This window comes from Mirounga angustirostris, unplaced genomic scaffold (assembly GCF_029215605.1).
Source record: "Mirounga angustirostris isolate CCGP_5_RB_7025 unplaced genomic scaffold, mMirAng1.0.hap1 SCAF_13, whole genome shotgun sequence".
NCBI classification, from domain to species: Eukaryota; Metazoa; Chordata; class Mammalia; order Carnivora; family Phocidae; genus Mirounga; species Mirounga angustirostris.
The window spans coordinates 106,178,228-106,204,156 of record NW_026991721.1 but is presented as its reverse complement, the minus strand read 5'-3'; the positions used below and the strand labels follow the sequence as shown (position 1 = coordinate 106,204,156).

Sequence of the window (25,929 nt, the reverse complement as noted above, 5' to 3'; positions counted from 1 at the left end):
ACAGGCTAGGTATTTAATAATTTAGGAGACAAGAATATTTCCCTGTTTTCTAAGCTTTCATGTAAAAATAATGACAGCCCTTTGAAGTAAGTGCATGCTTACATACACAGTACTTGGGAGATTACATTGTCATTTTAAATGTATATGCTTATCATTTTCCCACTCAGCTTGGAAATTAAAAACAACAAAACATCCTACTCTTTAAGCCAGCCTTAACTTTCGTGTACTTGAAGTTCAGTGAGAGATTTCTCTTTTTAAAAAAGATCTGACTCTGGTATCCTTATATACTACAGGTGTTCACATAATACTGAACTAAGAACAAACCAATCAAAAACTTTGTCAAACCCATCATTGGGCATTGTTTACAAAAGAAACCAGGCAGTGAACCGTGTCCTTGTCAACTATTTAGAGAGCATTGTTAGTAGATATAATGAAACATTTACGATAATTATAAAGTATTTGCAGATTTTTCTAAAACTGTAAGTAGACAATAGATTTTACTAACAACATTCTCTGGATAAAAATAAACTTAACTGACCAAATTTTTAAAACTTACGGAGTGCATCCCAGTCTTTAAAGCTTCATGATGGAAGCATACTGCTCTCACATATTTTAGCAAAATTTCAATACCTTGCCAGAAATCTATCAATCTGTAACTGCTTCCACCCTGAACTAGGTAGATAAAATTCAGTAACTTTGCCTAGAAACCATTATGCATAGGCTTCAAAATGGAATACAAGTTTGTGCTATCGCTTGCATTTTACCGAGAAATGATGACTGATTTTCATGTAAATAAGGTAAATATTTGCAGGTTCATCATTCTGGCCTTGAGTGATAAAGGGAGAAAGAAATGTCATGTTGATTCCCTGAAAAAAAAATTTTCAGAAACAACTCACTGTACAGCTCCTTGGCATCAAGCACACTAAAAATGTTTATTTCTAATCTTTATAGAGTTTTTTAAAAGTGTTGCAAATTCTAAAAACTGGCGAGGTAGATAAGAGACCATATTGATAAGAAATAGAGGACGAAGGGAAGCAGCTTGCTGGATTTACAGAACCTTCCACACAGGCCGTGCCCGTCACCGTGGCCTGTTCCCTCTCCCCCTCCCCACCAACGGCAGCTTTAAAATGGAAAGACTTTTTTATAAGGTATTTATTGTTGCAGAACAGCCTGAACCCTAATGGGACAAGAAAATAATTTTCCCTGGCAGCACCCTTTCAGGAATGCATAAATGTGTGTTCTCTGATAAAAATCTAATCCGTTTCCTACGCTGTGTTCCCCTCTCCCACAGATGATGACCTGGTTTAAATAAACCATTCTGTCTGACGGGCGAAGGCAACAGAATGTGAAGGGTATTTTTGTACTTGTCAGAAATGTTTTCTCGGAGGAGTATAGTACCAATACAAAAATCCGCTCCACTAAACTGCCTCAGGGAGCGAACTATGCTCAGTGCTTCCAAAAAATGTTGCAGTCACAGATCGACTGGAGAAAGAATTAGGCCATGGGGGGAGATTACATCCGAACTCAACTGTTGCCTTGGTTTTTGCCCCATTATGCAACTTGGTATGTTCTGTGTTCTCTGCACCTTGTTAAGCATAAACGTAGAGGCATTTAGGGAAAGTCTGGACCGGTCACTGAAGGGCAGCCGTGCTGGTTAGGTGTTTAGACATCATTATACACCTGATACACACACACTGATTTTCATTGCGGTTCATATTTTATACTGTGGCTGCTGGAGTCATCAGTCAAACCACGAAAGCATAAATGAGGTGGATTACTATCTCAGGGCTTATAAGATTACCAAATATTGCAAACAGAAGCCTTGCTGCTTAAGCTGCTGGAAGTGGGAAATAATTCACCTGGCAACAATTTTAACATTAACTATAATGTGTGACATCTGTCCATATTTTCCGTGGAAAACAGGAAAGGCAATTTTTGAGAAATTTAAAGGACAGCACATTTTTTAAAACTCCAAGAATTATTTTCAGTGGTAAAATAGTGCTTTAAATCAGTAAGTTTCCTATGCATTGAACTTCACAATAAGGAATTAAATAAATCTCAAAAAATAATGACTTCTGTATTATCTTGGCTTATTACTTTGAGCATATTCACTCCCCAAACCTGATCTTTAAGAAGATATTACATTTGAAGATGTTAGGGACTTAAAATCCCATTATCACTGTATTTAGGACTTTGCTGGGTCTGCAGAAATTCCCTTTTAGCATGTCTCGTCAAATTTACAAAGGTTTGCTTGCCCTCACTTCTTAGCACATACCTCTTGTGGTCACAAATAAGGCACAGGGATATTATTTCCAGTCCTTCTCTTCTTGAATGCCCCCAGCACCCCCCTCCCCATGGGGATGTGACCTTATCTCTGCCATGTACCTTGAAATCAGAATCAGAATTTCTAAACATTCACAGAGTGACAAACAATGTGTTTTTTTTTTCCCCCAAAGGAGTTGCTTTTATCACTCCTGTCTTTTCCACCGGGATGCTGTATTTTTACAATATCCTTTATACATAAGGCTTGCTAAATGTGGCCCAACTATGCTACGGATCCCTCTTTCTTCTGGACTTTAAAAGAATTAATTTAACTTCTTTTGCACTTCTGGTATTTGTAATTCAATATATTTAAACGAATGCAACAGTAATTTCCCTCACATTAGCATTATGCAAATGGACTTCTAAAAAATATCAGTTGCCTAAAGATACTTTATTCCTTTAAAAAGGAATCATTTGCTTTAATATTTTGTTGTGTTCTATGGTTAAATTGTCTTCCTAATTACCAAGCCCTTAAAAATACTCTTTTCCACCCTGCTGTGTTAGTTTTGTTTAGTGGTTCCGATTCCTTTATGTAAGATGCTGAATAGTAACAGGAGAATTGCCAGGTAACTAACCGGACTCTCATAGTCTTAAAAAAATTCAAAAAAAATTTTCGAACAAAATAATACCCAGGTTTTATTTCTTCTGTTTTCAATGTAGTATACATGATGGGGTGTGCAATGTATGTGGAACTCTGTATCTTTTTAGATGAAACTCTCAAGTCAAGTTATCACTGTATTTTAAAGAGTGATTATACGCCAAAAGGATGTTATTTACCAACATTTCTCTAAATGGTAATAATCAGAATAAATGTTAAGGACATCTGTATCTAGTGATCCAGACAGTTTATGATTTTCAGAGTTTGGAACTCGTTGTAAAATGGCAGAGTTCATTCTCTGGAAGAGAACTCTATTATTAAAGATGGCAGCACGGCCTCCCTAGTGGATCCCACGGCTGAGGGTTGTGAATCCAGACACTCCTCTGTCCTAGAAGCACATAGAACGTTTGCAATTTCATTTAGTAGTTGGCATGCAGCTTTCTAATGTGAGGATTTCTATGGCCAGAGGTCACCTGTCATCACACACACACACACACTTTTTAAGTGTTAATAACATGAAAACACCTCATAGGAGAATACAGGATGTCTGTTTTCCATCTTGAAATTTACCAGCACTTGAATATACATTAACATAAAATATCTGTTTTTTAATAAGTGCCCAAGTATGCAAATCTCTTACTGTTATATAGGATATTGATTACTAAATTCCCATCTTCTGAAACCAAAATTTTAAATACAACTTTTAACAGTTTCTTTGTCAACCCAAATCCTTTGATTTTACCCCAAAACATGTCTTCCTAAGTTTGCTATTCAGGATATTTGTTGATTATTGAAGATCTGTCTCTTATTGGACTCTACATTCTGGTAACCAAAGGAGGGTCCATATAAAACAAATATGCACGCTACTCAGGATTTGCCCTTGTGCTTAGACGTAAGTCTGAATGAAGTCGCCATTAATTTTTATTTGGATCCAGATGCAAAATTCCAGCATCTTGTTACTGAGCAAATGCACTTGCACCAGAGAAGTCTGTGTATCCTCGTATTATCAAACATCAAACAGGATGCAGATTTTTCTGACGCATTAAACATATCCCTTGGGGACATTTGAGTTCATTTGGATGTATTTTCACCTTTAAAATGTCTGTATGGATGAAAAAATCTAACAGGCATGCAGATAACAGCAGAAGGTTCTAGGTAAATTAAGTAATGGGAGTAAAGTAGATGGAGCCCAAATAGACAGAAATAAATGTATTTCTTGGCTGAAGTCAAGGTACCAGAAAGACTAACTATCCACAACGTATCCTAGGAAAACAAGAATCGCCTTTCTTTTTCAGTTTTTCTAACTTTTTACTTAAAAAACATTTTTTTATTTTTATTACTGAAGTGTTGTTGATATGGGTTGTTATATTAGTTCCAGGTGTATAGTGATGCATCGCTTCCGTGCATCATCCAGGCTCCTGATGATAAGTGTGCTCAATATCCGTCCCCACACAGCGTTGTTAGGCCCTTCCTGACCCTGTTCCCTGGGTGGCACTTTTCATCTCCGTGACGTTTACTGTATACCTGGAAGTCTGTACCTACAGGGAAGGAATCACTTCTCTTTAAAGTTTAAGGGATGTTCTATTTGGAGATTTTATTAGAAAAAGTCTGCAACTGTTTGGTGGACCTAGACTTTGCGTCTTGTGCTATGGACGTTTGGCTTGTGAACCCCACTGTATCAGCTCCTCCCTTCGTGACTTGATAAGGACCGCTCTTCATCCACATCTTAGAACGCTTCACATTAAAACTGGGAGGCATGAGAAAATATAAAAATGAAAACGATGTAGCAGCACTCCTCAATCAGTCATCAGATTTGCAGAGCTGGCCCCTTCCGGGTTTACCATGATTGTGATAGCAGACATGATTTTAAATGTCCCACTCTCTCTATGGCACCCTACGTTTAAAAATAATAGTAGTAATACGTTGTTCTTTAGGCAGCTGAGTAGGGTAATCATGTATGACCAGAGGGACCCACTTGTTCAGATGTCACTTCTAAATGTCTGCCGTTTCCGTCATGTCCTTCACCTGTTGTAAAAGGCAGTTTTCTAACTGGAGGGGAAAAAGTCAGCCAGGCTGACTGGAGTTGCAGGACCAGGGAAAGGTACTTAAAGAGGCTTTCTCCTCATCTGGGTTCGGTCACTATTAACATGTCGTTCCCTTCTCTCCTGTATTTAATTTTATTTGCATTTCCTCCAGAGATCAAAAATAGCGGTGTACGAAAAGATGTGGACCTACATGCGATCCGCAGAGCCGTCCGTGTTCACTAGGACTACAGCGGAGGGAGTAGCTCGGGTCCGAAAATCCAAAGGCAAATTCGCCTTCCTCCTGGAGTCCACTATGAACGAGTACATCGAGCAGCGAAAGCCGTGTGACACAATGAAAGTGGGAGGAAATCTGGATTCCAAAGGCTATGGAGTAGCTACACCCAAGGGTTCTTCATTAAGGTGGGTGGGATAGTATAACAATGTAACATGTGTTGTTATAATATTCCACCTTCCCTGATGTCCCCGACACAGTGATTTTGTTTTGTGTGTGAACATGGTATGTTCGTTTTTTTGTTGTTGTTTTTTTCTTTTTCTCCATTTCATACGTTTTGATCAACAGTCAGGTAGTTTTTTTTTTAATTTGGAATAATTAATCCTAGTTGACCTGTATATCTTTGAAGGCCATATAAAAACCAAACTGGTTGAACACTAGCTGCCTCCAGTGGGCCTAAAACGTGGGTGGCGACGCTTCTGTGTCTCGTCAACTTTCTTCAGTCACTCAATTCTGCGCTCTCATTTTGTCAGCTAATGGTTCCACATTTTATCATGATTTTTTTTTTTAATTCTGCCTGCCCGCTAGTTTCTGAGTAACGAAGAAATCAGCCTCTTCCTAACAAACCACTTTTTTTCCCTCCATTTCAGTGTTTCATTGATTATGGCATCTTTATATTTTAGGTTAACCTGAGGTGGTATCAGAGTGCCAAGTTTGTGGCTGCATCTGTCCACAGATGGGGTCATGGTCAGCGGGAAGCAGGCTCTGATTCTATGGGCTTACTCCAGTCACACTCACACCCGTTGCAAAGGGAGTGTGGTGTAAGTAAGATCTGTAAAATTAGACCCGATGACGCTCCAGAACTGTTCACATACAGACCCCTGAAATGTGATTCATGAGCACAGCATCACACATGTGGATTCCTCGGATAATCCACATGTGTTAAAGATGAGACTTTCGTTCTTAAGGAAATGCTGGTAAAATCTGCCCTTTTTGCCCTTCGGTCCTGGACATAGGGAATTCACATGTTTATGCCCAGGAGGCAGAATATCCTATTTTCCTTAAGCAATAAAGGCTCCTGGTGAATTGCTGGGGCTAGAGCAAAGCCGGAGTCAGCAGTGACAACTGACAAATCAACCTGGTCTCAGTGCTGCTTAGGAGGGATTCGTACAAAGCACAGATTCAAGAAGAAATCAGAATCTTTGCTAAAGGACCTAACCACGAACCCGGTCTTGAGAAATGATGTCTCTGGTAAGCCTTTGAAATGTGAAAGTAATGAGACCTGTCCTGTTGCCCAGTAGGAATGAAAGCAACGTAAAGATGATATGATCGTTCTCATTGGTTTGAACAAGGGAACTGCAGCGTGCTTTGGATGTGTGTGTTGGGCGGGGGGTGAGGGTGTGGATGACACGGATCCGAGAAACAGTAGCCCTGGAAAGTTGTGTTAAACCAGTATTTAGTGTTTGCAAAAGCAACACTGTAATAGTTAGTGAGGGGTTTTACGGTGTGTCCAAAAGGGACCATTTTAAAAGGAGAGAGGATAAAATGAGCCGGTAAAGACAGACTTGGGTGTGGACTTTGGCAGAAAGTCATGTTTCTTTGCACGTACTTCCCATATGAAACCAGAGAAATGTCCAGGGAGAAAGCCAGACCAATAAATTACATGTAACAAAATTCTACCCCAAAATGTTCCAACCATTCAGAAACTCAGACTGGCATCAGAGTGTTTGGTCTTCGAGGGTATATTTTGTAGGATGCGGTAGGAGAAATGTGTCATTTCGGCAAAGCCAAGGAGCAAAGAAATCTCTGTTGAAGTAGGAGTTGTGAGAGCACCTTCATGTAGCTAATTTAAAAGAACGGGAAGGGGAGAAAGCAATGGTGGTTGATATGTAGATCAGTGTTCAGACTATTGATTACATTCACTGGATGTCGCTTCTGCTCTTAATTAATTCTCTGTGGATGTAGCTGCCTTGTCCTCTGTCTTGTGTCTACTGATAAAGTCAAGTTCCAGGGACTGCATTTGGCCCTCAGATACGGGTGCGCCTGACTCCCATTGATGGCAAGAGTTCCCTCTTAAATGTGCCACTTTGTCAAATCCACACTATGGGGCTTGTTTGGGGAGACGCTGAAGGGCTTCATCTGTCTAGAACTGTATAATAATCCGCTATTGGCTTCCCCCTCTTTTCCTGTCCTTCCCTGGATCTTGTTAATGAGGCAATTGTTAAACCCAGCTTCCTGGATGGAGAGTTTGTTTATACACTTTGTTTTATATATGCCACAGTTTCCTGAGCAAGCTGGCCCCTGCATGCCAAAACCACAGTCCTTTTGTCTGGTCTTCGAGAACACTGGAAGAGCAGGGAAGGCTAACCAGCGTGCACCTTGCCCCCCACCTCCTCACTTCCCCACCCCAGCCCAGCTACACGCGGGGCGCGCATCACGCTTAAACTCTCATTCTTATTCGATGAGGAGCCTCGGTTTGAACAGAGGCAAACTCTCAGGGATGGACGAATAGGCACCTTCTGTGTAAAGGATTACTTTGTAGAAGCAAATTCAAAACAATTGCATTTATCACAGCAAGATCCCGAGGGCACATCTGCATCAAGAGTGTTGCCTTATTTGTTCAGTAGACTGTTTTCCTATGGGCTCTGTCTTTCTTTTAACCAAGTCTTTACGTTAATAGTGCTGGATACAGTGAGACTAGTCTGTTTCCTTGTCTTTCCCACAAACTCTGCTGTTGTGATTCACTGGGCAACATGAGACTTGAAGAACAGGAAAACGGTAGTCTTTTTTTTTTTTTTTTAAGATTTTATTTATTTATTTGAGAGAATGAGAGACAGAGAGCATGAGAGGGAGGAGGGTCAGAGGGAGAAGCAGACTCCCTGCCGAGCAGGGAGCCCGATGCGGGACTCGATCCCGGGACTCCAGGATCATGACCTGAGCCGAAGGCAGTCGCTTAACCAACTGAGCCACCCAGGCGCCCAGGAAAACGGTAGTCTTTCCTGCTACGTCAGCTGAAGCACAGAACGCAGACACATGGCTAACAGTCTTCCAGTGGTCTAGGGAGTCTCACATTTCCGGACCTCGCTGTGTGGTCACCGTGCTTCACAATCAACGTCCCAGAAAAGAGGAAGACTAGGATATAGTAGAATCGGGATGGAAAGCCAGGACTCGGGTCTTCACTGTGACCTGCAAACAAATGCAGTCTGGATCGTTGCAGAGCCTGTCTCGGTGCGTGGGGTAGAAAACACTGCAACAGGATGACCAGCACCTGTCTTTACGGGAGAGGGATAGCGCACAGAGCTCCTCGTTGTTCGAAGGGCCTATTTCAGGCTCGTGTTTGCGAGGGTTACAGAAAGCTGTCAGTTACAGAAGCAGTATCCACGGTCAGGAATTATTGGGTTTCTTGTACTTTAACACAGATTTGTCAAGTTTTAGGTCACAGAAGGATGCTAGGAATGTTGATGCCGTTGGACGTCCCATCTCTAGGTCTTACTATGATAAAGAGGAGCGATAACGGGCCGACCTGCCTACGAACTATCAGTACTGGGCAGTGGGGGAACTCAGATCTTACTGGCATAGCTATTTATTTTCCAAAGTCATCTTCTAAAGAAAACTTCAGTTCTCATTGTGAGATGAAAGGGTGAAATCTCTTCTTTCATATTATCTCTCAACTGTCCCCACGCTTTGATACTTCCCTCGAACCTTCTTTTCCTGTGCACCATGCCATTTATATGACTCTCAGCGTCCTGGCCTTCCTTCTTGTTCCTTCTCCAATACCCTTGACACCCCAGAACAACGGTGACATCTGCCCTCTGGCTGAGAAACTTTCACAACACATGCTTTAGACAGCACCGCGGTGGGAACGCAGAGTTTAGATGAGGGAGGCAGCTTGTTCACTTTGACTTTACCGTGAGTTCTGTCAGCGTCACTACACGGCAGAGACCCACTGTCCGTGGCATTTACTGTAGCGCAAAGCTGTATGCTTGACCACAGAAATACGGTCTTTACTGTGTTATCCCACTAGTTGCTGTACTATACTACGCAACAAGCAAAACCAACAGACGTTGTTCAGAGGGAATCGTAACTTGGTTAACACAGAGACGTACTAGGTACCAAACAGCTGTTAGGCGAGAAGACCCCTTTTGGAGATACTCCTGGTCCGTCGTATCTGTGAGTGCCTCCAGGGAACATAGCGAGGGAGCCTGTCTGAAGACGTCCCCGGCCTCTGTAAGAATTTGTAGACTCGACCCTAGTGTTGGAAGCCACTTAAAAAAAAAATCAAAAACCAAAACAAGCACTAGTCTCCTATCTTCTGTTATTCTGCAGTAATAATTCTTCAGATTTCGCCTTCTCTAAAAATGTTGGCGAGACTGTGTCTAAAATAAGACAAACGCTCTGTCACCCCTCCAGAAAATGTTTCAGAAGAAAGCAGTTCCAAAAGAACTTGATCAGTAATTGAGATCTGGGGGCACAGAGGCCCAGTAGGACCTGCTGCCCTCCCTTCTCAGGGAGCCCGTGGCAGCCGGAGCAGGACCTCAGCAGCCAGGCACGTGAGGTCAGCTCACGACAGCCACCGCCGAGCCCGGGGCCGCAGCGTGCGGGGGTGGGCAAGCGCGAAGCAAGGGAATCAGAGTAACACAGCTTCCATCCGACTCTCTCTTTCAGTCTTGAACGCAGTCCCTGGCCCAAGTCTAGATCTCTGTCAGCATGGGCAGCGCCCTCGGTAGGCCAAATCATGTTTCTTCCGCTTTGGAGGATCCTTTAGGGCAGATGTACTAAACTTAGTATTCAGATCCACATGTGAAAAAATATATTATCCTTAAGGAACCACTTTCTCATGTAAAATTGGTGATAGGTGTTTACTCATCAGTTCACGTGTTCTTACAAGGTCTAGAAACAAGGGGCTTGCTGGATGTTGTGCATGAGAATAAAGTTGATGTCTGTTTTCGATGTTAGTCACAAGTCAACTGTTAGCATTTGATGTGGACATTAGAAAAGCTTAAAAGTACAGAAAGTTAAACCTGAGCGCTCATATTCCTGAGCAGCACTTGGCCTGAAGTGATTAAATTTTCCACTTGTTTTCAGGAAATGAGTTGCAGTAGATTAGTACATGTTGGTTGGTTGGTTGGTTTAATTTTAACTAGTAGGAAAGGAGATGTTTTTGCATATAAATATCCTTTCTTTTTCTTGATGTCATAATGAGATATACTACAGGTAACTTAGTTTTTGTGATCCCATTACGACTTGGAATATCGTCTGTTGGACTAAGGGTTAGAACAAACGCACACAAGCACACAAATCCCCCCACCCCCAGTTGTAATATGCTTAATGACTTACCCAGTTTCCTACCAGAGATGCTGGTGTTTATTGCAGGGACCAGGTAGTTTGCATTCACAAACTGAGGTGCGCATGGTAAAGTTATTAATACTACATGCATCCCGGGGGGAAATAACCCCCTTTAGAATCCATATACCCCATCTTTGCTTTCCTTTCTAGAATGGTGACTCCAGTAGGAAACCTAAAACTTTCCACTGCCATTTGAAATTCTACATTTGTCATTTAGGTCTTGCCTACACTTGAAAGATGATTGAAATCACAGCTCCCCGTGAAGACGAAAAAGAATGTGGCATTTTTCTGCATTTCGTTAAGATTCACCAGGCATTAAACATGTTTGCCATTCTTCCCAATAGAAAAAAAAAATGCCAATATGATTTGCCTTCATATGTTTGCCAGTTCATTCAACAGATGGTCACTGGGTTCCCACTGAGAATTTGCCGGTTGGTTGTCATGTTGTTCCCTTTGAGTTCGGCTTTGTGACTACCATAGGTACCACCAAATCGAGACGTTTCTAAATTCAGTGTTTGGCTCTGTGCTCCTACTCACCATTACACTTAGAAACCGTATGTTAGTAACTTGCCTCAGAAAATGGGTAATCTGTGGCCATTTTAGTTTCTACCACTTCGAAGAGGATCAAATGTAAGAAGATAAAAATGCTAGAAATGAGGTTCACCAATTCAAGCCTTCACAGCCTGATCCAAGGAGGGACCGAACACTGGACGTCAGCTGTGGCAGTTCTAAGAGAAGGCAGAATTCCAAACTGTTGTTCTTTAGTCCCACGTAATTGCCGTATAAGCAAATCCTATAAAGAAAGAGAATCTCCAGAGAGAATACATATATCCTGTACAATTCAAATCGATTCAGTGGTAACACACAATTGATGTGAGTGCCGAACCTCTCGCCAACCAAGTCAGGTGGCCTTGACCCACATGTGCTGAGAGTATTTAGGAGACATGGTGTCGTGTCTAAGACCAGAGTTCATCAGCCGGTAAGTGGATGAACGTATCCTTACATTAGTCGTTGGAAGTGTTGCTGTCTTGGCGGACGCCCCGTAGCCAGACAGGTCCCACCTTACGTCACTGGTCTTTATAGATCAGTACAGATCATCTCACACAATCGAATGGTTTCCAGAAGCAATCGCAGCACTAGTGTTCAGGTTAAAAGGGGGACACAAAGGAACAACCACGCAAGTGCATGAGGGTGTTTGGACCCCCTGTTCTGCAGGGCTGGGTGGAAGCCCACGTGTGGGTTCTCCAGAGCTCAAACCAAAAACACCAGGTCTGGAGAAAAGACACGCCAATCCCCCCTCCCCTGAAGGGCACTGGCAATGCCAAAATCTAGACAGAGGCCCAACTAGGTACCTTAATAAGGAAATCGAGTCCGGACCGTTGAAGCAAAGAATCTGAAAGGATTGGGGGAAGGGAACTGTGTGGCGCCAGGAATTCTAGAGTTGGGAAAATAGCGAGAGCTGCAGAGGTCCTGCCTTTCCAGTGAATCAGAGATGTTGGTGGGGCCCACGCATGGGTTTGCTGCCGCCGGTTCAAGTCTCAGCCGTAGGACAAGCACCCTACAGAGAGATTGCCTCTGTGAAACGTCCCTGCTGCACGTAAGGCAGCTTCTGCCCGTGGCTCCAGAGTCCTCTGTGGCCTGTGCCAGTGACAAAAGAAACTGTGTCTGGTTAGTGTTCTTCCCTAGAAGACCTCAGGCTATAGGACCAGGAGTTCTGTAGGTAGTAAATGCCCTTGTCGTTTATAAACCAGGAGCAGCTGCTAGTTTATCCTCGGAAGAGCAGCAAGGTCAAGTGATAGGGGGGTTTTTTGGCTATTGTTTTTGCTTTTTGTGCATTGCTTGTGTAGGATTCTGTTCTCCAGGCTTACCTTCCTAAAGGGAAGGGTACAAGGACGATCAGCCCAGGCTCGGCAGAGGAGGGGTCATTAAAGTTCTCAGAGAGATCACAACCCTCACTCCTCTCAATAGTTCGGTAGGAACAAGACGAGAAGCATTATTGTCCTGCCGTAGCAGATTCCTACCCCTTACTGTCCCCAGTCCCTTTTACCTGAGATCATGGAGGTAGGGTGGGGAGGGATTGCATGAGAGAGAGAAGAAGGGGCTCTTCTCTTATTCCATGCTTGGGATAATCAGACGTGGAAAGAATATTTTAGATGTGCACATGGGCGCACACACACACACACACACAGGACTTTGGAGGGAGCATGGTAATCAGATTTACCATGAAACTCCAAAATACCTATAATAAACTAAAAATACAGCTCACTTTATTGTGGAGATGTAATATTCTCCTAAATGTAGAATTCTATACAATACTGTTTTAATGCAGTTTTATCCTAATGATAAGCATCTACTTAGTGCATCATAAGTAAATAATGGTTTTCCATAAAAAATGAAAATGTTTCAGCATAGCATATGGGAAACCACCCAGCCACAACTTGAGACGTTATTAATATCTTCCTTTTGTCTCTAAAGATAAAATCAGCCAAGAATGGGCCTGGTTTATGATTCATACTTAAGAAAGGAAAGATAAAATAGCTTGGCCATTATTTGGAATGAGCTGGGAAATAGTAAAGACTCTGGTTTAGAATTATATTCTGTTTTAATTCAGCTAGGAATGAGAAACTGTAGTTCATTTATTTTAATGTTTGCCCCCCCCCATTCAGTCTTATAACTCTTGTTTTCAGAATGAAATAGCATACATTTGAGATAACTTTGCCACAAACACCATATCCTGTACATCCTGGCAACACCTAAATAGAAAATCCCCGTGTTACCCTGCAGACCACCTAGCCCTGGCCCTAAGCCTTCTTGCAAACAGCCTTATATTAATTATAAGAATATCTTGTAACTAATAATCATACAATGGAAGTTAGAAATACTTTGTTTATCCTCCTTAATACCGGAAAAGTCCATTTCACAATTGAAAATAGCTTATTTTAAATGGACATATTCCATACTCTCTGAAAACCTGAAAAGCTATTGTTTGGGCTCATTCACAGAATGATAAACTTTTAGAAACTTTATGAGACCATTTCAGTATGCTCTCTTAGTATCACATGACTCAGCAGTGAAGAAAAATTAAAGGCATAAAAACAGTCCTAACATCAATTCTGCCTTTCAAGTTTATAATTCCAAGATGTGGGAGCAATCTATCATTTTAAATACCACTGACCATGCAAAGTCCTATCACATCACATTGAAATAAAGTAGACTTCATTTAGCCCACTTTTTTTTCTGGGGTACTCAATAAAAAAACCTGACACACAGATAATTTTTTACAGCAATGTTATTCAATCTGTTTTCTCTAAGCATTCAATCTTTGGGAGTTAACCAAAATAAGAATTAAAATGGAGCCAGTTAACCAAATGAGCCACGAACAGCTCTCTACTTTCGAAGAGAAGAGGAGTGTGTGGACCCCTCTCCGCGGACGATAGCCTAAACACCGGGGAGACCTACCCACAAGGCCTCTGCTCTTACAGAAAATGGTTGCTTCCTATTTGGGGCTGACAGATACACAGTTTCTGAACAGCCTTTTTAAAATGGCAACAGGCCAGAATCTCACTAGTAACTAAGAGCAGTCTCCTCAGATATCCAGCCCCATATTCTTCTGTCTTTTCAGGTATTTGCAACTAAAACCACAAAAACAAATAAACAAAATCATAAAAGCATTTATCAGTGAATACCACTGCTCTGTGTTGCCAGGCCTGAGAAATAGAAAAGTTATAATTAAACCAAGTATCCAGAGCCCTAAGGCAGTACCCTAACCTTTGGCTTCTATTCGAAGCCAGGCAGAGGTAAACAGAAGTCATCGGGATCCGAGAAGAGCTGACCTCAGATTGTCTCACAGAGTCAAGAGCAAAGGGCAAAGGCTAACAAAAAAAAGAAGTTGCTTTCTATTAAATGATATAGCAATGATAACATCATCTAAGGCAAAGAATCCATACGCCATCTAACTGATGTTCTTTTTAATTTGTTCACTTTTAAGAGATGATGATTAAGTTAGGCTTAATGATAGAACTCTAAAAATTACTGAGCAGTATCTTTCTCAAGTGAGACAAAAATAGCGGCAGGGCAGCCTGAGAGCGTTCAAGCCACTCCCGTGTGGTTATTGTTACTCGCTCCCTTCCACCCTCTTACGATGTCGTTTTACTAAGAGGAAGAGTCTATCAGTTGGAGACGTTAAGTGACTGGCACACAGAACCACGGCTGTGGTGGAACGGAGCAGTCCGTCATTGGACTCTCGCCAGTGCTCTTACGGGGAAAGAACGAAAGGGAACTGTTTAACATAGATACAACTTACTTTCAAAACTTCCTAAACAGTTTCTGTGATTCTTCCATGTTGCAGTTTCAACAACATCCATAATTTCAAGGCGTATTGAGAATACCCCTATAGAGCTCGAGACTATTAAAAAAAAAAAAAGCCAAAAACTAAATAAGCTCTGGCTAAGTTGAAGAAATTACACAGGAATAGACTTCAGGGTCAACATAAAGATTGTACAACAATTAAAACTGGTCCAGAAGTGGGAGGAAACTGGCTCAGATCCCCAACATCAGAGTCGCTCAAGTAGAAACGGAAGAGCCTCCCACTTTGAGAGTCTAAGAATCCGTGTCATGTCCTGGACCATCTTTAGCAAAGCAACCGAAGAATTCTCTTACACCCCTTTGAAGTTGCAGATACTTAATAAGACTGGGGAGAAATTCATTCCCAGAACCTCAATACAAGCTCATCCGGTTTTGGAATTAAATAAGTCACTTCTTCAGTAAATAGCTGCTTTTTATCACATTCTGTCTACACTGTGAGATAGAAAGATATTTAAGGAAAGCACTTCTCTTTAAGAACCACAGAGCTAGAGATAGACACAGGTCTTGTATGCCTCCCTGTACAGACATTTAAAATTACATACTGACGTCAAACTTTTGGCAAGGTACAAATCTGACAAACTTCGCTGGGTTGTAAAAGGAATAAAACAGCAAAAGGGAGGCACATGCATGTAGAAGGACTTGCTTTTTATTTTTTTTTTAAGAACAACACGTATGCTTCCCCACCTAGATGATAAAAATTGATCCATGTAATCTGGTATCCCATGGTGGTTCAAAATAAAATACGTGAGAGGGTGATTTTTAAGAGCCCCTAATAACAGCAGCAACTTCCGTTGCTACTTCATTTATTTTTCATTTTTGTCCTCATCACAAATAGCAATCCACCTATGCTCTGAAGCTTGAAGACTGCACAGCCCACTGGAGTTTTACCCAATCCACGCAGTGTCCCCACAGTTATTCTAATTCATAGACTTTCACATCATTTTGGAATACAAAGATATGTCCTTCAAAACTCTGTCATTTAGGTGACTTCCATGGATGAAGTAGGTGTTTTATTTAAAAAAAAATGTACTTTTTTTCTACTTATAACAGCTTCACAGTTTCCAAATGTATTACAGGAAAAAAGGAAATTTCCTATTTCTGTATATATATTCTTTGGAATTTATAGAGTGTAGTGGATAAAAGACTGGTTTGTCAAAATAGCCAATTTTTGAATATTCTTTGAAGATAATGAAGTTAAGTTTCCCAAGTAAGAACATGAGGACAAACACGTATGTTTGTAGTTGGAGAAGCATTACTCTGCCGGGGTCTGCATCATGTAACTTCAAGGGGATCAAAGCTCAGAGGGTGATGGTAACAAACGTATGGTGTAGAACCTTCCATACAGTGTTTTTTCCCTGCACATTTTCATAACGGCCATTAGAGTAATGATTACCCCATCCTTCATTTTGACGTCTCTGGAATATATTGTGACTACCCAAGGTTCCAAAGTACATCCATTTTCTCACCTGATGTCGTTTTACTTGATAAAGAATTTTAATAAATTACCCAAAGTTAAATAACAATAGCACATGATCTTGTATGGGTTCAGGCTCATTCTCGGTCTCCACTTTCCTTCATGTCTCATGGAACTCAATCAGTTGTCTGGTATTTGATCTTTTTTATGGGAGCCAGTCACTGAAATTATGCCAAAGGGTGACTAGGAATGGACTCTAAGCTCGGTTAACTAGACGGTAGTCTCAAAAAAGACAAAGTCGTTCAAAGAAGAAAAAAATCGTATCAGATGCCATGTAAATGAAAAGGAAACAAATTCAACAAGTCCTACACACCAAGCGCATGTAGATGAATTTATTTGCCCCAACAAATCCTTGGTTCTGGTGTTACTGTCTTCACCTGGTCAGATGCTGCCGCTGAAGCTCAGAGGGAAAAGGAGCCCATCATTCTCTCCTCCCCAAATCCATGCTCCTTTCATGTGCTGCCTTCCTTCTCTCCAGAGATACTAGAATCCCTACTTAGCTAGAGGTACATCATGGAAGAAAACAGCTCTGTCTCACCTGTGATTCCCTGCTTTGAAAAAATAAAGCAAGTACCTAGTTTCCAATAATATCCCATTTTCCCCAACTTTCCTAACCCTCCCCTTTTATGACCCCTTAGGGTTGGTGGGTTTTTTTTTTTCATTTTTGCAGTAACTCTTGTTAATACCAAATTTAGTACTGCCCCCAACATGGTGTTGGCTTGTAGCACTATCAGTTTGCCCTCAAAAACACCAGGAACATCAGGGAAACGGGTTGAGAACACCACAGCATGCCTGTCTTTTTAAGGAGCTCCAGGTGCACCCCCGCCATACGCTCTCCATGATTCACAACAGCGGATGAAAATTACCCACGTAATGCGCTTATAGGAATTCCTCTGTTCTACATCAGGCTTCAGTTCATTGGAGCTCTGACAACATAGACTGATTAGTTTTGTCCCTCTTACACAGAGACTGTTCATTCCCCTTTGGCTTAATCCTTAAAATGAGTTTTAAGCTCATTTCAATGAACGCCCCGGTGTATCAGACAGTTGGTAGTGTCTTGTGAGACCTGAGGAAAGGGTTGGCCAGAACTGAACTTGACTTTAATACAAGACCATGTTCTATTATTGTTTAACTTTGGGTATTTCTCCCCTAGGAGGAGGACAGAGGAGAACTAACCAGCTCCAGGACCAAGGTAAGAGGGGAGTTTTCTTTCAAAAGAATGGGTTCCATCCATTTGAAGGAAACCCCTCCCCCACCTATTTTTCAATCCCTTTTTCTTTGTACATTTATATTTTTTAACCCACGCCTTAGGAAGCCAGCTTGCCAGTTGTGCGTAGTAGGGACTTGAACATCCCCTCACAAATGTTACAGCAGGAAAAAGTAAACACCGTCACACAAGTCGTATCAGTTATATGCTAATGCGTTTATGTTTTCCATCGTCATTATCGGTGCCGGTCTTCCATTAAGGATCAGTCTTTTTGCATAGGGCTTAAGAAATTGCCATCAGCTGTTAATTTCTCTCTGTAGAATATGGATGGTAACTGATAAACTATAATGGGTAATGGGGTTACAAAAATACTAAAATTAAAATCCAAAGTGTTTCTGTAGAAAATACACTAAGAGTGTATTTAATAAAAAAAAATTTTTTATTAAAAGCAGCTGATAGAATGTAAATGATATGTAATTTGGGATATGCACAGGCTAGACTCCGGGTGTGCAGCAGTTTAGACTTGATGAGATGTTTAAGGTGCCATATGAAACCAGGAACCAGATAGAAAAGGGAGGAAGGGGAGTTGACCCTGTCCTGAGCAGTGTTTCTCGTGCTTAGCGAGCCTTCCCGGGCATCGCTCCCAAGTGGTTTCCATTGTTACCGCTCACCTTCTGTGTTGTTGTCCCTGGAAGTCATCAGTATTCCCTGCTTTTGGTACTCTGTGTCACATTGGTCCTTCCAGGGGGTAGAAATCCCAGGCGAGAAACAAGTGAGAGAACCTAAAAGCATCCAGAATCTGAGATATTAGAAGAAAGGTGGAATCCAGCGGGGTGGGGGGTACGAAGGGACAGCGTCCAGACCCTCTGCAGCAATCCTTCTGTTGTCCTTGCCCTCCAAGGAGGCCAGGTCTTGTGATTCAAGTAGATTTTAGGGAAGCCTGAGGCTCAGACGACTGAGCTACTTGAGGCTCAAGCAGAAGAGAATCCTAGGAAGCAGGGGAAATGTGCATAAAGAAGGTGAATTCAGGCCATTTGTTGCCAATAAATAATCATCGTCTTTTGGAAACACAGTTCTGGGCGTTTTGTTACAAGCGTGTTTAGAATCACCTTTAGGTTGGATTGTCAGGGTTTATTTAATGAAAGAAAATCACTTCAGACGGATCTGTTTTTGTGGGAGACTGTTGTCTAAGGATCAGGATCCACAGTAGCCGTGCGACTAGGAACGTCCGCGAGGGGACGCGCGTGAGATGGGAACTTGGTTTTAATGCCAGCAAACGCGAATTTTGTAGATACTGCTATTGCTTAGTGGTCACCAAGCACAGAAACCTAAGCGCCGGACTTTTAGCAGATGATGCGTTTTGTTGTCAGAAGTCAGAGCCTAATTTTTACGCTCTCACTCCCTGCCTCCCTCAGTGACAGGCTCAGGATGTATTGGAGGCACCTGATTCACTCCTGCATTTTAAGATGCCAGGTGTATGGTTCGCCTAATCAGCCGCACACAGGGTTCCTCGAACCGTGTACGTGTGAGAATTTGGTGTCCACATTCTCTGGTCTGTCAGGCAGATCTGTTGTGTGATCTGGATTTTATGAAATCGTTCACGGTGATCTCGTTCAGGGGAAGAATTGGGGGTCGTTCTGCAGTGAATCGGTTCTGTTCGGTAACCTGAACTTGAGATGGAACACCGTTTTCGGTTTTTTGTTTGTTTTGCTTTGTCTCGTTGCTCTGTAAAGTGAAAAATACTGATCTCATATTAGTTGCATTCAGTTTATCAGGTATATGACAAATAGTGAATGGAAGCGCCCAGGCTGTAGCTTAGGAAATACCCAAGTACTTCTGACCAGAAGCAAGTAACTGAAGGGCTATGTGCTGTGCTCTAGTATTAACACCACTTGAAGCAAATGTAGGTGAGCAGATGTTCAGAATTTACACTTTGGGCTTTTTTCCCATTTAAATTATTTAAGAGAAATAAATGAGAGACTATATTTCTGTTCTGAAATGTGGTTGTGAGCCCTGCTGCCAGCAAAGATAAGCAGCTTTGTGTTTCCCTTTGAAGGGCATAAACTGAAAAGCTGTACAGACACACAGACTTAGAATTCTTAGGGTTTGGTTGTTTTCAGATAACAGCAGAGCCACCGGTGCTCCTACTTAGGAGGTTCACACAGCTGCTTCAAGTTCTCATTAGCTTAGAATCCCTTCTTCTGGAAGTCCTGTTTTTATCACTGTTTCTTTTTCTACTATGCTGTTCTCCCACCTCACCAAAATCCATGCCAAAAGTTAGGGTAGATGAAACAAGAGCAGCTAAAGACATTTTAAGTTCTATCCAAATACTAGGCTACTGCGAGGGACTCTGGCACCCTGAATGAAAGAGAAATTGAAACTTTTTTAAGAATTTGGTGGGAAATTTAAAGTATTTGTAAAGATTTACTAGACATATTGAGTGAATTAAGTGCATATTTAAATACACAATAAAATAAATCTTCATCAGGTTAAACCAGACATAGTGTTGGCCTTTAATTATCTGTTGATGACAAATGTAATTAATTTCTCTGATATACTGAATTATACTGTTCAGTAAATTTAGTAATAGAATTTTATAAAAAGGACATGTTTTATTTGCTACTGTTAAATAGGTTAGAACAAAATGATAAGAATACCATTATCTGGGATTTAGTTGTAAGTACCTGATTTCACCTGATACAACAAGCTTGTATCTGATTTTATCAGTTCGTATTTTTTCCTTGCCCTGCTACACAAACTGAGCTGGTAATCCCTTTATTTTAACCATCTATAATCTCACTGAAATATCATCTTAGGTATTTTGTTTATACGATGGACAAAATCGTTTGCCATCATTCATAAAAATAGCTAGTGTTAGTAATTCTTTTTGTCCCTCTTGCCAATATTTAATAGACAGTTCGGGAGCCCTTTTGCTTTGTTTTATTTTATTTTGTTTTGCTTTAAAACCCTCTCCATAGCAGGTCTTCCCAAAATCCATTAGGTGGCACAGTCAATGGTTCAGGCACAAGATTCCTTCATTTTAATGGGCTGCTTAAAAAGTAGCACCTTAAGTTAATCACGGAGATATCAGCCCTCCAGATAGTTATTGCATGGCTTCTGTAGTTCTCGCCCTGCCTTGGGACTGAGGATGGTGTAAAATACCGTAAAACAGAGTTGCTGTGCTCCACGGGAAAAGACCGTACAGAGATAGCAACACTGTAAAGTGATGTGGGACTCCAAGTAATTGGGAGCGCTGCAGACAATAGATAATTTAAAGAAGAAGGAGATCACTAGAGTCTTAGAGTATCTGGGAGAGACCTAATAAAAAAGGTTCACATGTACTAGTTGATAAATATTAGTTGAATGAATAAGTCCATGAGTGATTATTGGAAAATGGAAAGAACTTTAGAAAAGCTAAGGGGGAAAAACGAAATTTCCGGTGAAGGTTCTGTCATGAGACTGGAATCGACTGCGAATAAAATGTCTTTGGGACTCTTAAGGAATCTAGCCTGGAGGAGGCAGAGAAGGTCTATTTGAGGAATTAGGGTGGTTAAGAGGCTGGGCTTCTGTGGTGGAAGGATCCAGGTTCCAATCCCGCCTTTGCCATTTACCGGCCGTGTGGATTCAGTAAGGACTCAGAATGTGAAGAACTTGGGACAGAGCCTGGCTCAATCAAATGTAATCAAGTTATACTTTAAAGGTATACATATAAGCTGAATTGTGAGGAAGCTTTGAATGTCAGGAAAATTAGAACAGAGTCGTATGTTGGAGGCAGTCGTGAGTCCCCAAAGGTTTCCAACAAAGCGGTGTAAAGAAGCAGAGAAGCATAGCTGTTCTGACTCCAGGTAGCTAAGAACAGATTGAGAGTCAGTGGATCTTGTCTCAGGTGATAGAGGCTTTGACTCAGGTGTTACCTGTATAATAGAAATGAACATATAAATTTAAGACACCTTTTCAGAAAAAAAAGGTTCTTAATGGCTACTTGGCTGTAGGAAAGGAGTGGAAAATTCGAAGATGAGATTGAGTTTCTGTGATTGGACTTTGTTATTATTTGTGTTTACCTTTCTACTTCTTCTGTGAAGCATTTTCTGATCCATTATACTGAAGCTTCTTTATAATAACGTGTTTGGGATCCCTCATTACCTGTCCTAAAAGATCAGAACTTAAGTCATTAGGAACCTAGTATGTATAAAAATAGACCTGTCTTATTCCAACCTTAGGAAGGAACAAGTATCACCATCTAATCAAATCAAGTCAACATAAAGTTTATTGGTACAGCTTTTTAAGAAACGTTATCTACTGTTCTTCCTTCTTGGATATTTAGGAAGGATCAGTTTCAGCTGATAAGACCACAGGCCTCTGAAGTCTTATCTCAAGAAGTATTTAGCCAGAGGGGATAGAAATTGCAGGGAATGTATCAGTGAAAGCTTAATGAGGGATCACCCCCAGCAAGCCTGATGAACGGGGTGGGGGGGAGAAATTCCCCCTTGGAGAGCCATAGTAGGGAGGAATACTTAGTTTAGCTACACAGGAAAGGGGACCCACAGAAAGCGAAGTGATCCTAGCACTGTGGGAAAGAGCACTAGGCCAGGAGACAGCAGACCTCCATCCCGGCTGGGTCTTGGTGAGCAAGGCGCCTAACTTTCCTTAGACCCCAGTGACCACAACCGTCAGATGAGATGGTTTGAGACACCCTCTGACCCCCACTGTGACTCAAAAATGCTATGATTCTAGTTCTTTAAGGCAGTTGATGGAAGTTTTTAACAATGAGCAAAGGAAGGAAAAAAGGAAACTCGGTTGTGTTTTTGTTGTTTTTTTTAAATATTTTATTTATTTATTTGACAGACACACAGAGAGAGAGAGGGAGCACAAGCAGGGGGAGTGGGAGAGGGAGAAGCAGGCTCCCCGCTGAGCAGGGAGCCTGATGTGGGGCTCGATCCCAGAACCCTGAGGTCATGACCTGAGCCGAAGGCAGACGCTTAACGACTGAGCCACCCAGGCGCCCCAGGAAACTCGGTTGTTGAGCATTCTGGAAATCCTATAAAGAGAATAAGGAGCGTGGCCTAGGAGAAGGAATCCGGAGGAGTCAGGGACAGAGCAGAGACCACCCTGCAAATCTGCGTGGAAATCCCAGTGCTGCCCTACAGCTCACACGCAGTAAACAGTGACAGCCACCAGCTCTGCGACTTCTGAAATCGTACTTTAGCTTAATGACAATCCCTGAACAAGTGAGATTCAGAGAGAACTGGAAGCACTTCACAGTCTGTAGGTAGCGACTTGAAACAAAGCCCCATGTTGTATGATTCCATCACAGAAACTGCTCATAAAAACAGGGTGGCTTGGCGTGGGGACTTGAGCCCATATCATCTCAAACAGCACCCCAGAGCACCACAAGTCAAATAAAATACATGATTTAATACGAATAATTGATATTTTCCCAATATTATCTAAGGGTAACCAAAAGTGTCTTTGAGCAGTTTTTATTTTTAATTTTTATTAATGTCACATGCAGTCTTCTAAGAAGCCCTGCACATGGGGGCGCCCCAATGGCTCATTCGGTTAAGTTAAGCGTCTGACTCTTGATCTCAGTTCAGCTCTTGAGCTCAGGGTCGTGAGTTCAGCCCTGTACTGGGCTCCACACTGGGTGTGGAGTCTACTTAAAAAAAAATTTTTTTAAAGCCCCGCCCATGCTGTGTTTGCAGAATGATCACAAATTGAGGCTCGTACCTTGCAAGTTCCTTACCACCAAACCACAGTCTTAAAACCTCCTCTCTCTTAAAATTCTGGAGCAACCATGGGTCATAGAAATATTTTTATTTCCCTTCCTTTAATAGACATACTTGAAAGTGGCCATTAATTAATTTTAAAATAAGTGTTACTAGAATCTGGAAGAGATATTTTTTATCTGTATTCACGATTCCCTTTCCAAATTTTGTGGATCCCCTGAAGTCATTATGCCAGTCTATCTGTAGCTTTCACGGGCTTCTAAAAGAGGTCCCTACCCAAAGGAGGATAGAAAATTCTACTCTGTGACCTAAAATTGACAAAATCATGAAACTAAACTGCATGAAATTTGTAAGGATTACATTTTAAAAAAAAGTTTAACACTAAAAGTATAGTTAAATTTTTCATTTATCACAATCTCCAGCTAGTACTCTAAATTACTGGCAGACATCCTCACAAAAATCACAGTATTTCTTCAAAAATCACATTCCTCAGACCTAGGCCTCAAATAGCAATTAGTCATGCAAATTCCAAGGAACACACACGTTAGGGGCACTTGGCGTGGCTCAGTCGGCTAAGCATCTGCTTTGGCTCAGGTCTTGATCCCAGGGTCCTGAGATCGAGTCCCACATCGGGCTCCCTGCTCAGCGGGGAGCCTGCTTCTCCCTCTCCCTCTGCTGCTCACCCTGCTCATGCTCTCTCCCTCCCTCTCTCAAATAAATAAATAAAATCTTCAAAAAACACACACTTTAGAGACCATTTTTGGAATCTAACCCAGTATCTACGTAATTTATTTAGTTGTCTTTGACTTACTTGGAGTATGAAAAGCTGCAAAGGACTCTATACACTAAATTAATTGCATATATGCCATCCAAAATCCAAAACAAAGCCAATAAATCCTTCCTTATCAAAGTGGTTTTCAAAGGCTCATTATACATCATGTAGGGTCTGAATTGTCTTTCCACTGAAAAAAATTTTCCCTCCTAATTTTGATATCAAATTATTGATTGGCAGTGCCATTTTTATGCAAATCTTACCTGTCATTGTGTAAGCCAACTGGAATTAAAACTTAGTATCTTTTCTAAAAACATTTGCACATATATGCAGAGCAATTTAGCCCAAATCCTGTCTCTGGAAAGAAGTGCACAAATCCAATGAAGCAAAAAGAGCCTTGTGCTTGTTTACTGGAAGGGATAATTTGGGAAGAAAACTAATAGCACAGCTGCAAGTTAAATTGAAAACTTAGTGGAGCATTTATAATGCCGAGAATCCAGGCCTTACGCAGTTGATCAAGGGTAGAACTGTGGACGCAAACGCCTTTCCTTAAGATCAGATTCTCACCTCCTTATCATTTGACAGCCTATTGATTTTTATTTACTTACTGTATTTTCTTGATTGATAAACTAGTTCTATCTCAGTGAGTTATTCATAGACTTGGTACAAAAATCTGGGGTTGTTGTAAATTCTCAGTCTCATGGCTGATTTCCTCCAAACACTTTTATTTGGGGGGACATCATTAATTAAACGGCAAAAATAAAACTCCGTAGGTCCCATGCTCCTCCCTCCCCATCTCCTCTTGCTCTACTGGGGTAGACTTTCCTGTATTCAACCCTCATGACAGTAGTGACAGTTGCCACCACCGCTTAAATAAGAGAACCAATAGTCTGTGCAATAGTCTGTGAAAAATTATTCATTTTTCATGAAATTACTATTTTCTTACTAGAGTGGTCCTAGAAATTTTCTGCATGTACTTACCTGCTGCATAACAAAGTTTAAATCAAATGAGTTTTCCAATCTGGAGTTTTAGTTTAAATGCAAAAAAGAGATACAGTAAAGATGTGGTGTGATGAAAGATTTTTTAGTGGCATTTTTTTTTAATTCCTGAAAAAAAAAAATGAAAATGGCTTTTTTCTTAGGGTCTCTACTACTTGTTTGGGGAAGAACGTAGTTGTCAGCTCTGAAAATTCTTTTCCTAAAAACAGAGGTATATACATATATTTTTTTTAATGGCCCACTTTGCAGGACTCAAGTCTACGCACCATCACATTCATTTAATTCAGCCTAAGGGGAAAAGCTCACCTTGTCTATGTAAATATGTGTGAAACAGCGAGAGTCTTTTCTCCAGGCCACTGAGAGTTCTATTAACCTCCTGCAGATCCTGTCTGACGGGGGAGGCCCACTAATTGATGGATTACTCATCCTTCTCTGCCTGACCTGTTCCCCTCAAACAAGGCAGAACCTTTGTAGAAGCCAAGTTCATCATCCCCTGTCCTCCAGCCTGTGGCTAGAGACCCAGAACCAGATGGACCAAAGCAAACCACATCATCAGGAGCAATGAATGCTTTACTGACATCCTTAAGAGCAATTCCTAAATTCTACCTCTTCCTCATTTCTTTGTTTTTGGCGGGTTTTTTGGATCCAAAATAAAATGTATATGTTGGTTTGCATAAAACAGTTCTTTTAGGCATTATATTATAAAATAATATAGAATTATAAAATAATCGAGGCTTTTTTGGTTTGTATTTACTGATTATTAAAGTATCAGAGTAGAAAATTCTGGATGGGTGGGGAAGCGTAAAAAGCAAAATGCAGTCCAAACTAATCATAATCCCTACGTTCAGAGACAGCTCTTTGTTG

General features: G+C 41.3%; 1 protein-coding gene across 2 annotated transcripts in view; it reads left to right on the top strand.

Moving 5' to 3' along the window:
- The window catches only part of GRIA4 (glutamate ionotropic receptor AMPA type subunit 4), a 366,854-nt gene that overhangs the window by 321,656 nt on the left and 19,269 nt on the right, over window positions 1-25,929 (top strand). For both annotated transcript variants that reach the window (XM_064577521.1, XM_064577520.1), the window contains exon 13: window positions 5,117-5,364. In XM_064577521.1, the coding sequence (XP_064433591.1) occupies window positions 5,117-5,364 (248 nt within the window). The remainder of the gene's footprint in view (window positions 1-5,116; window positions 5,365-25,929) is intronic.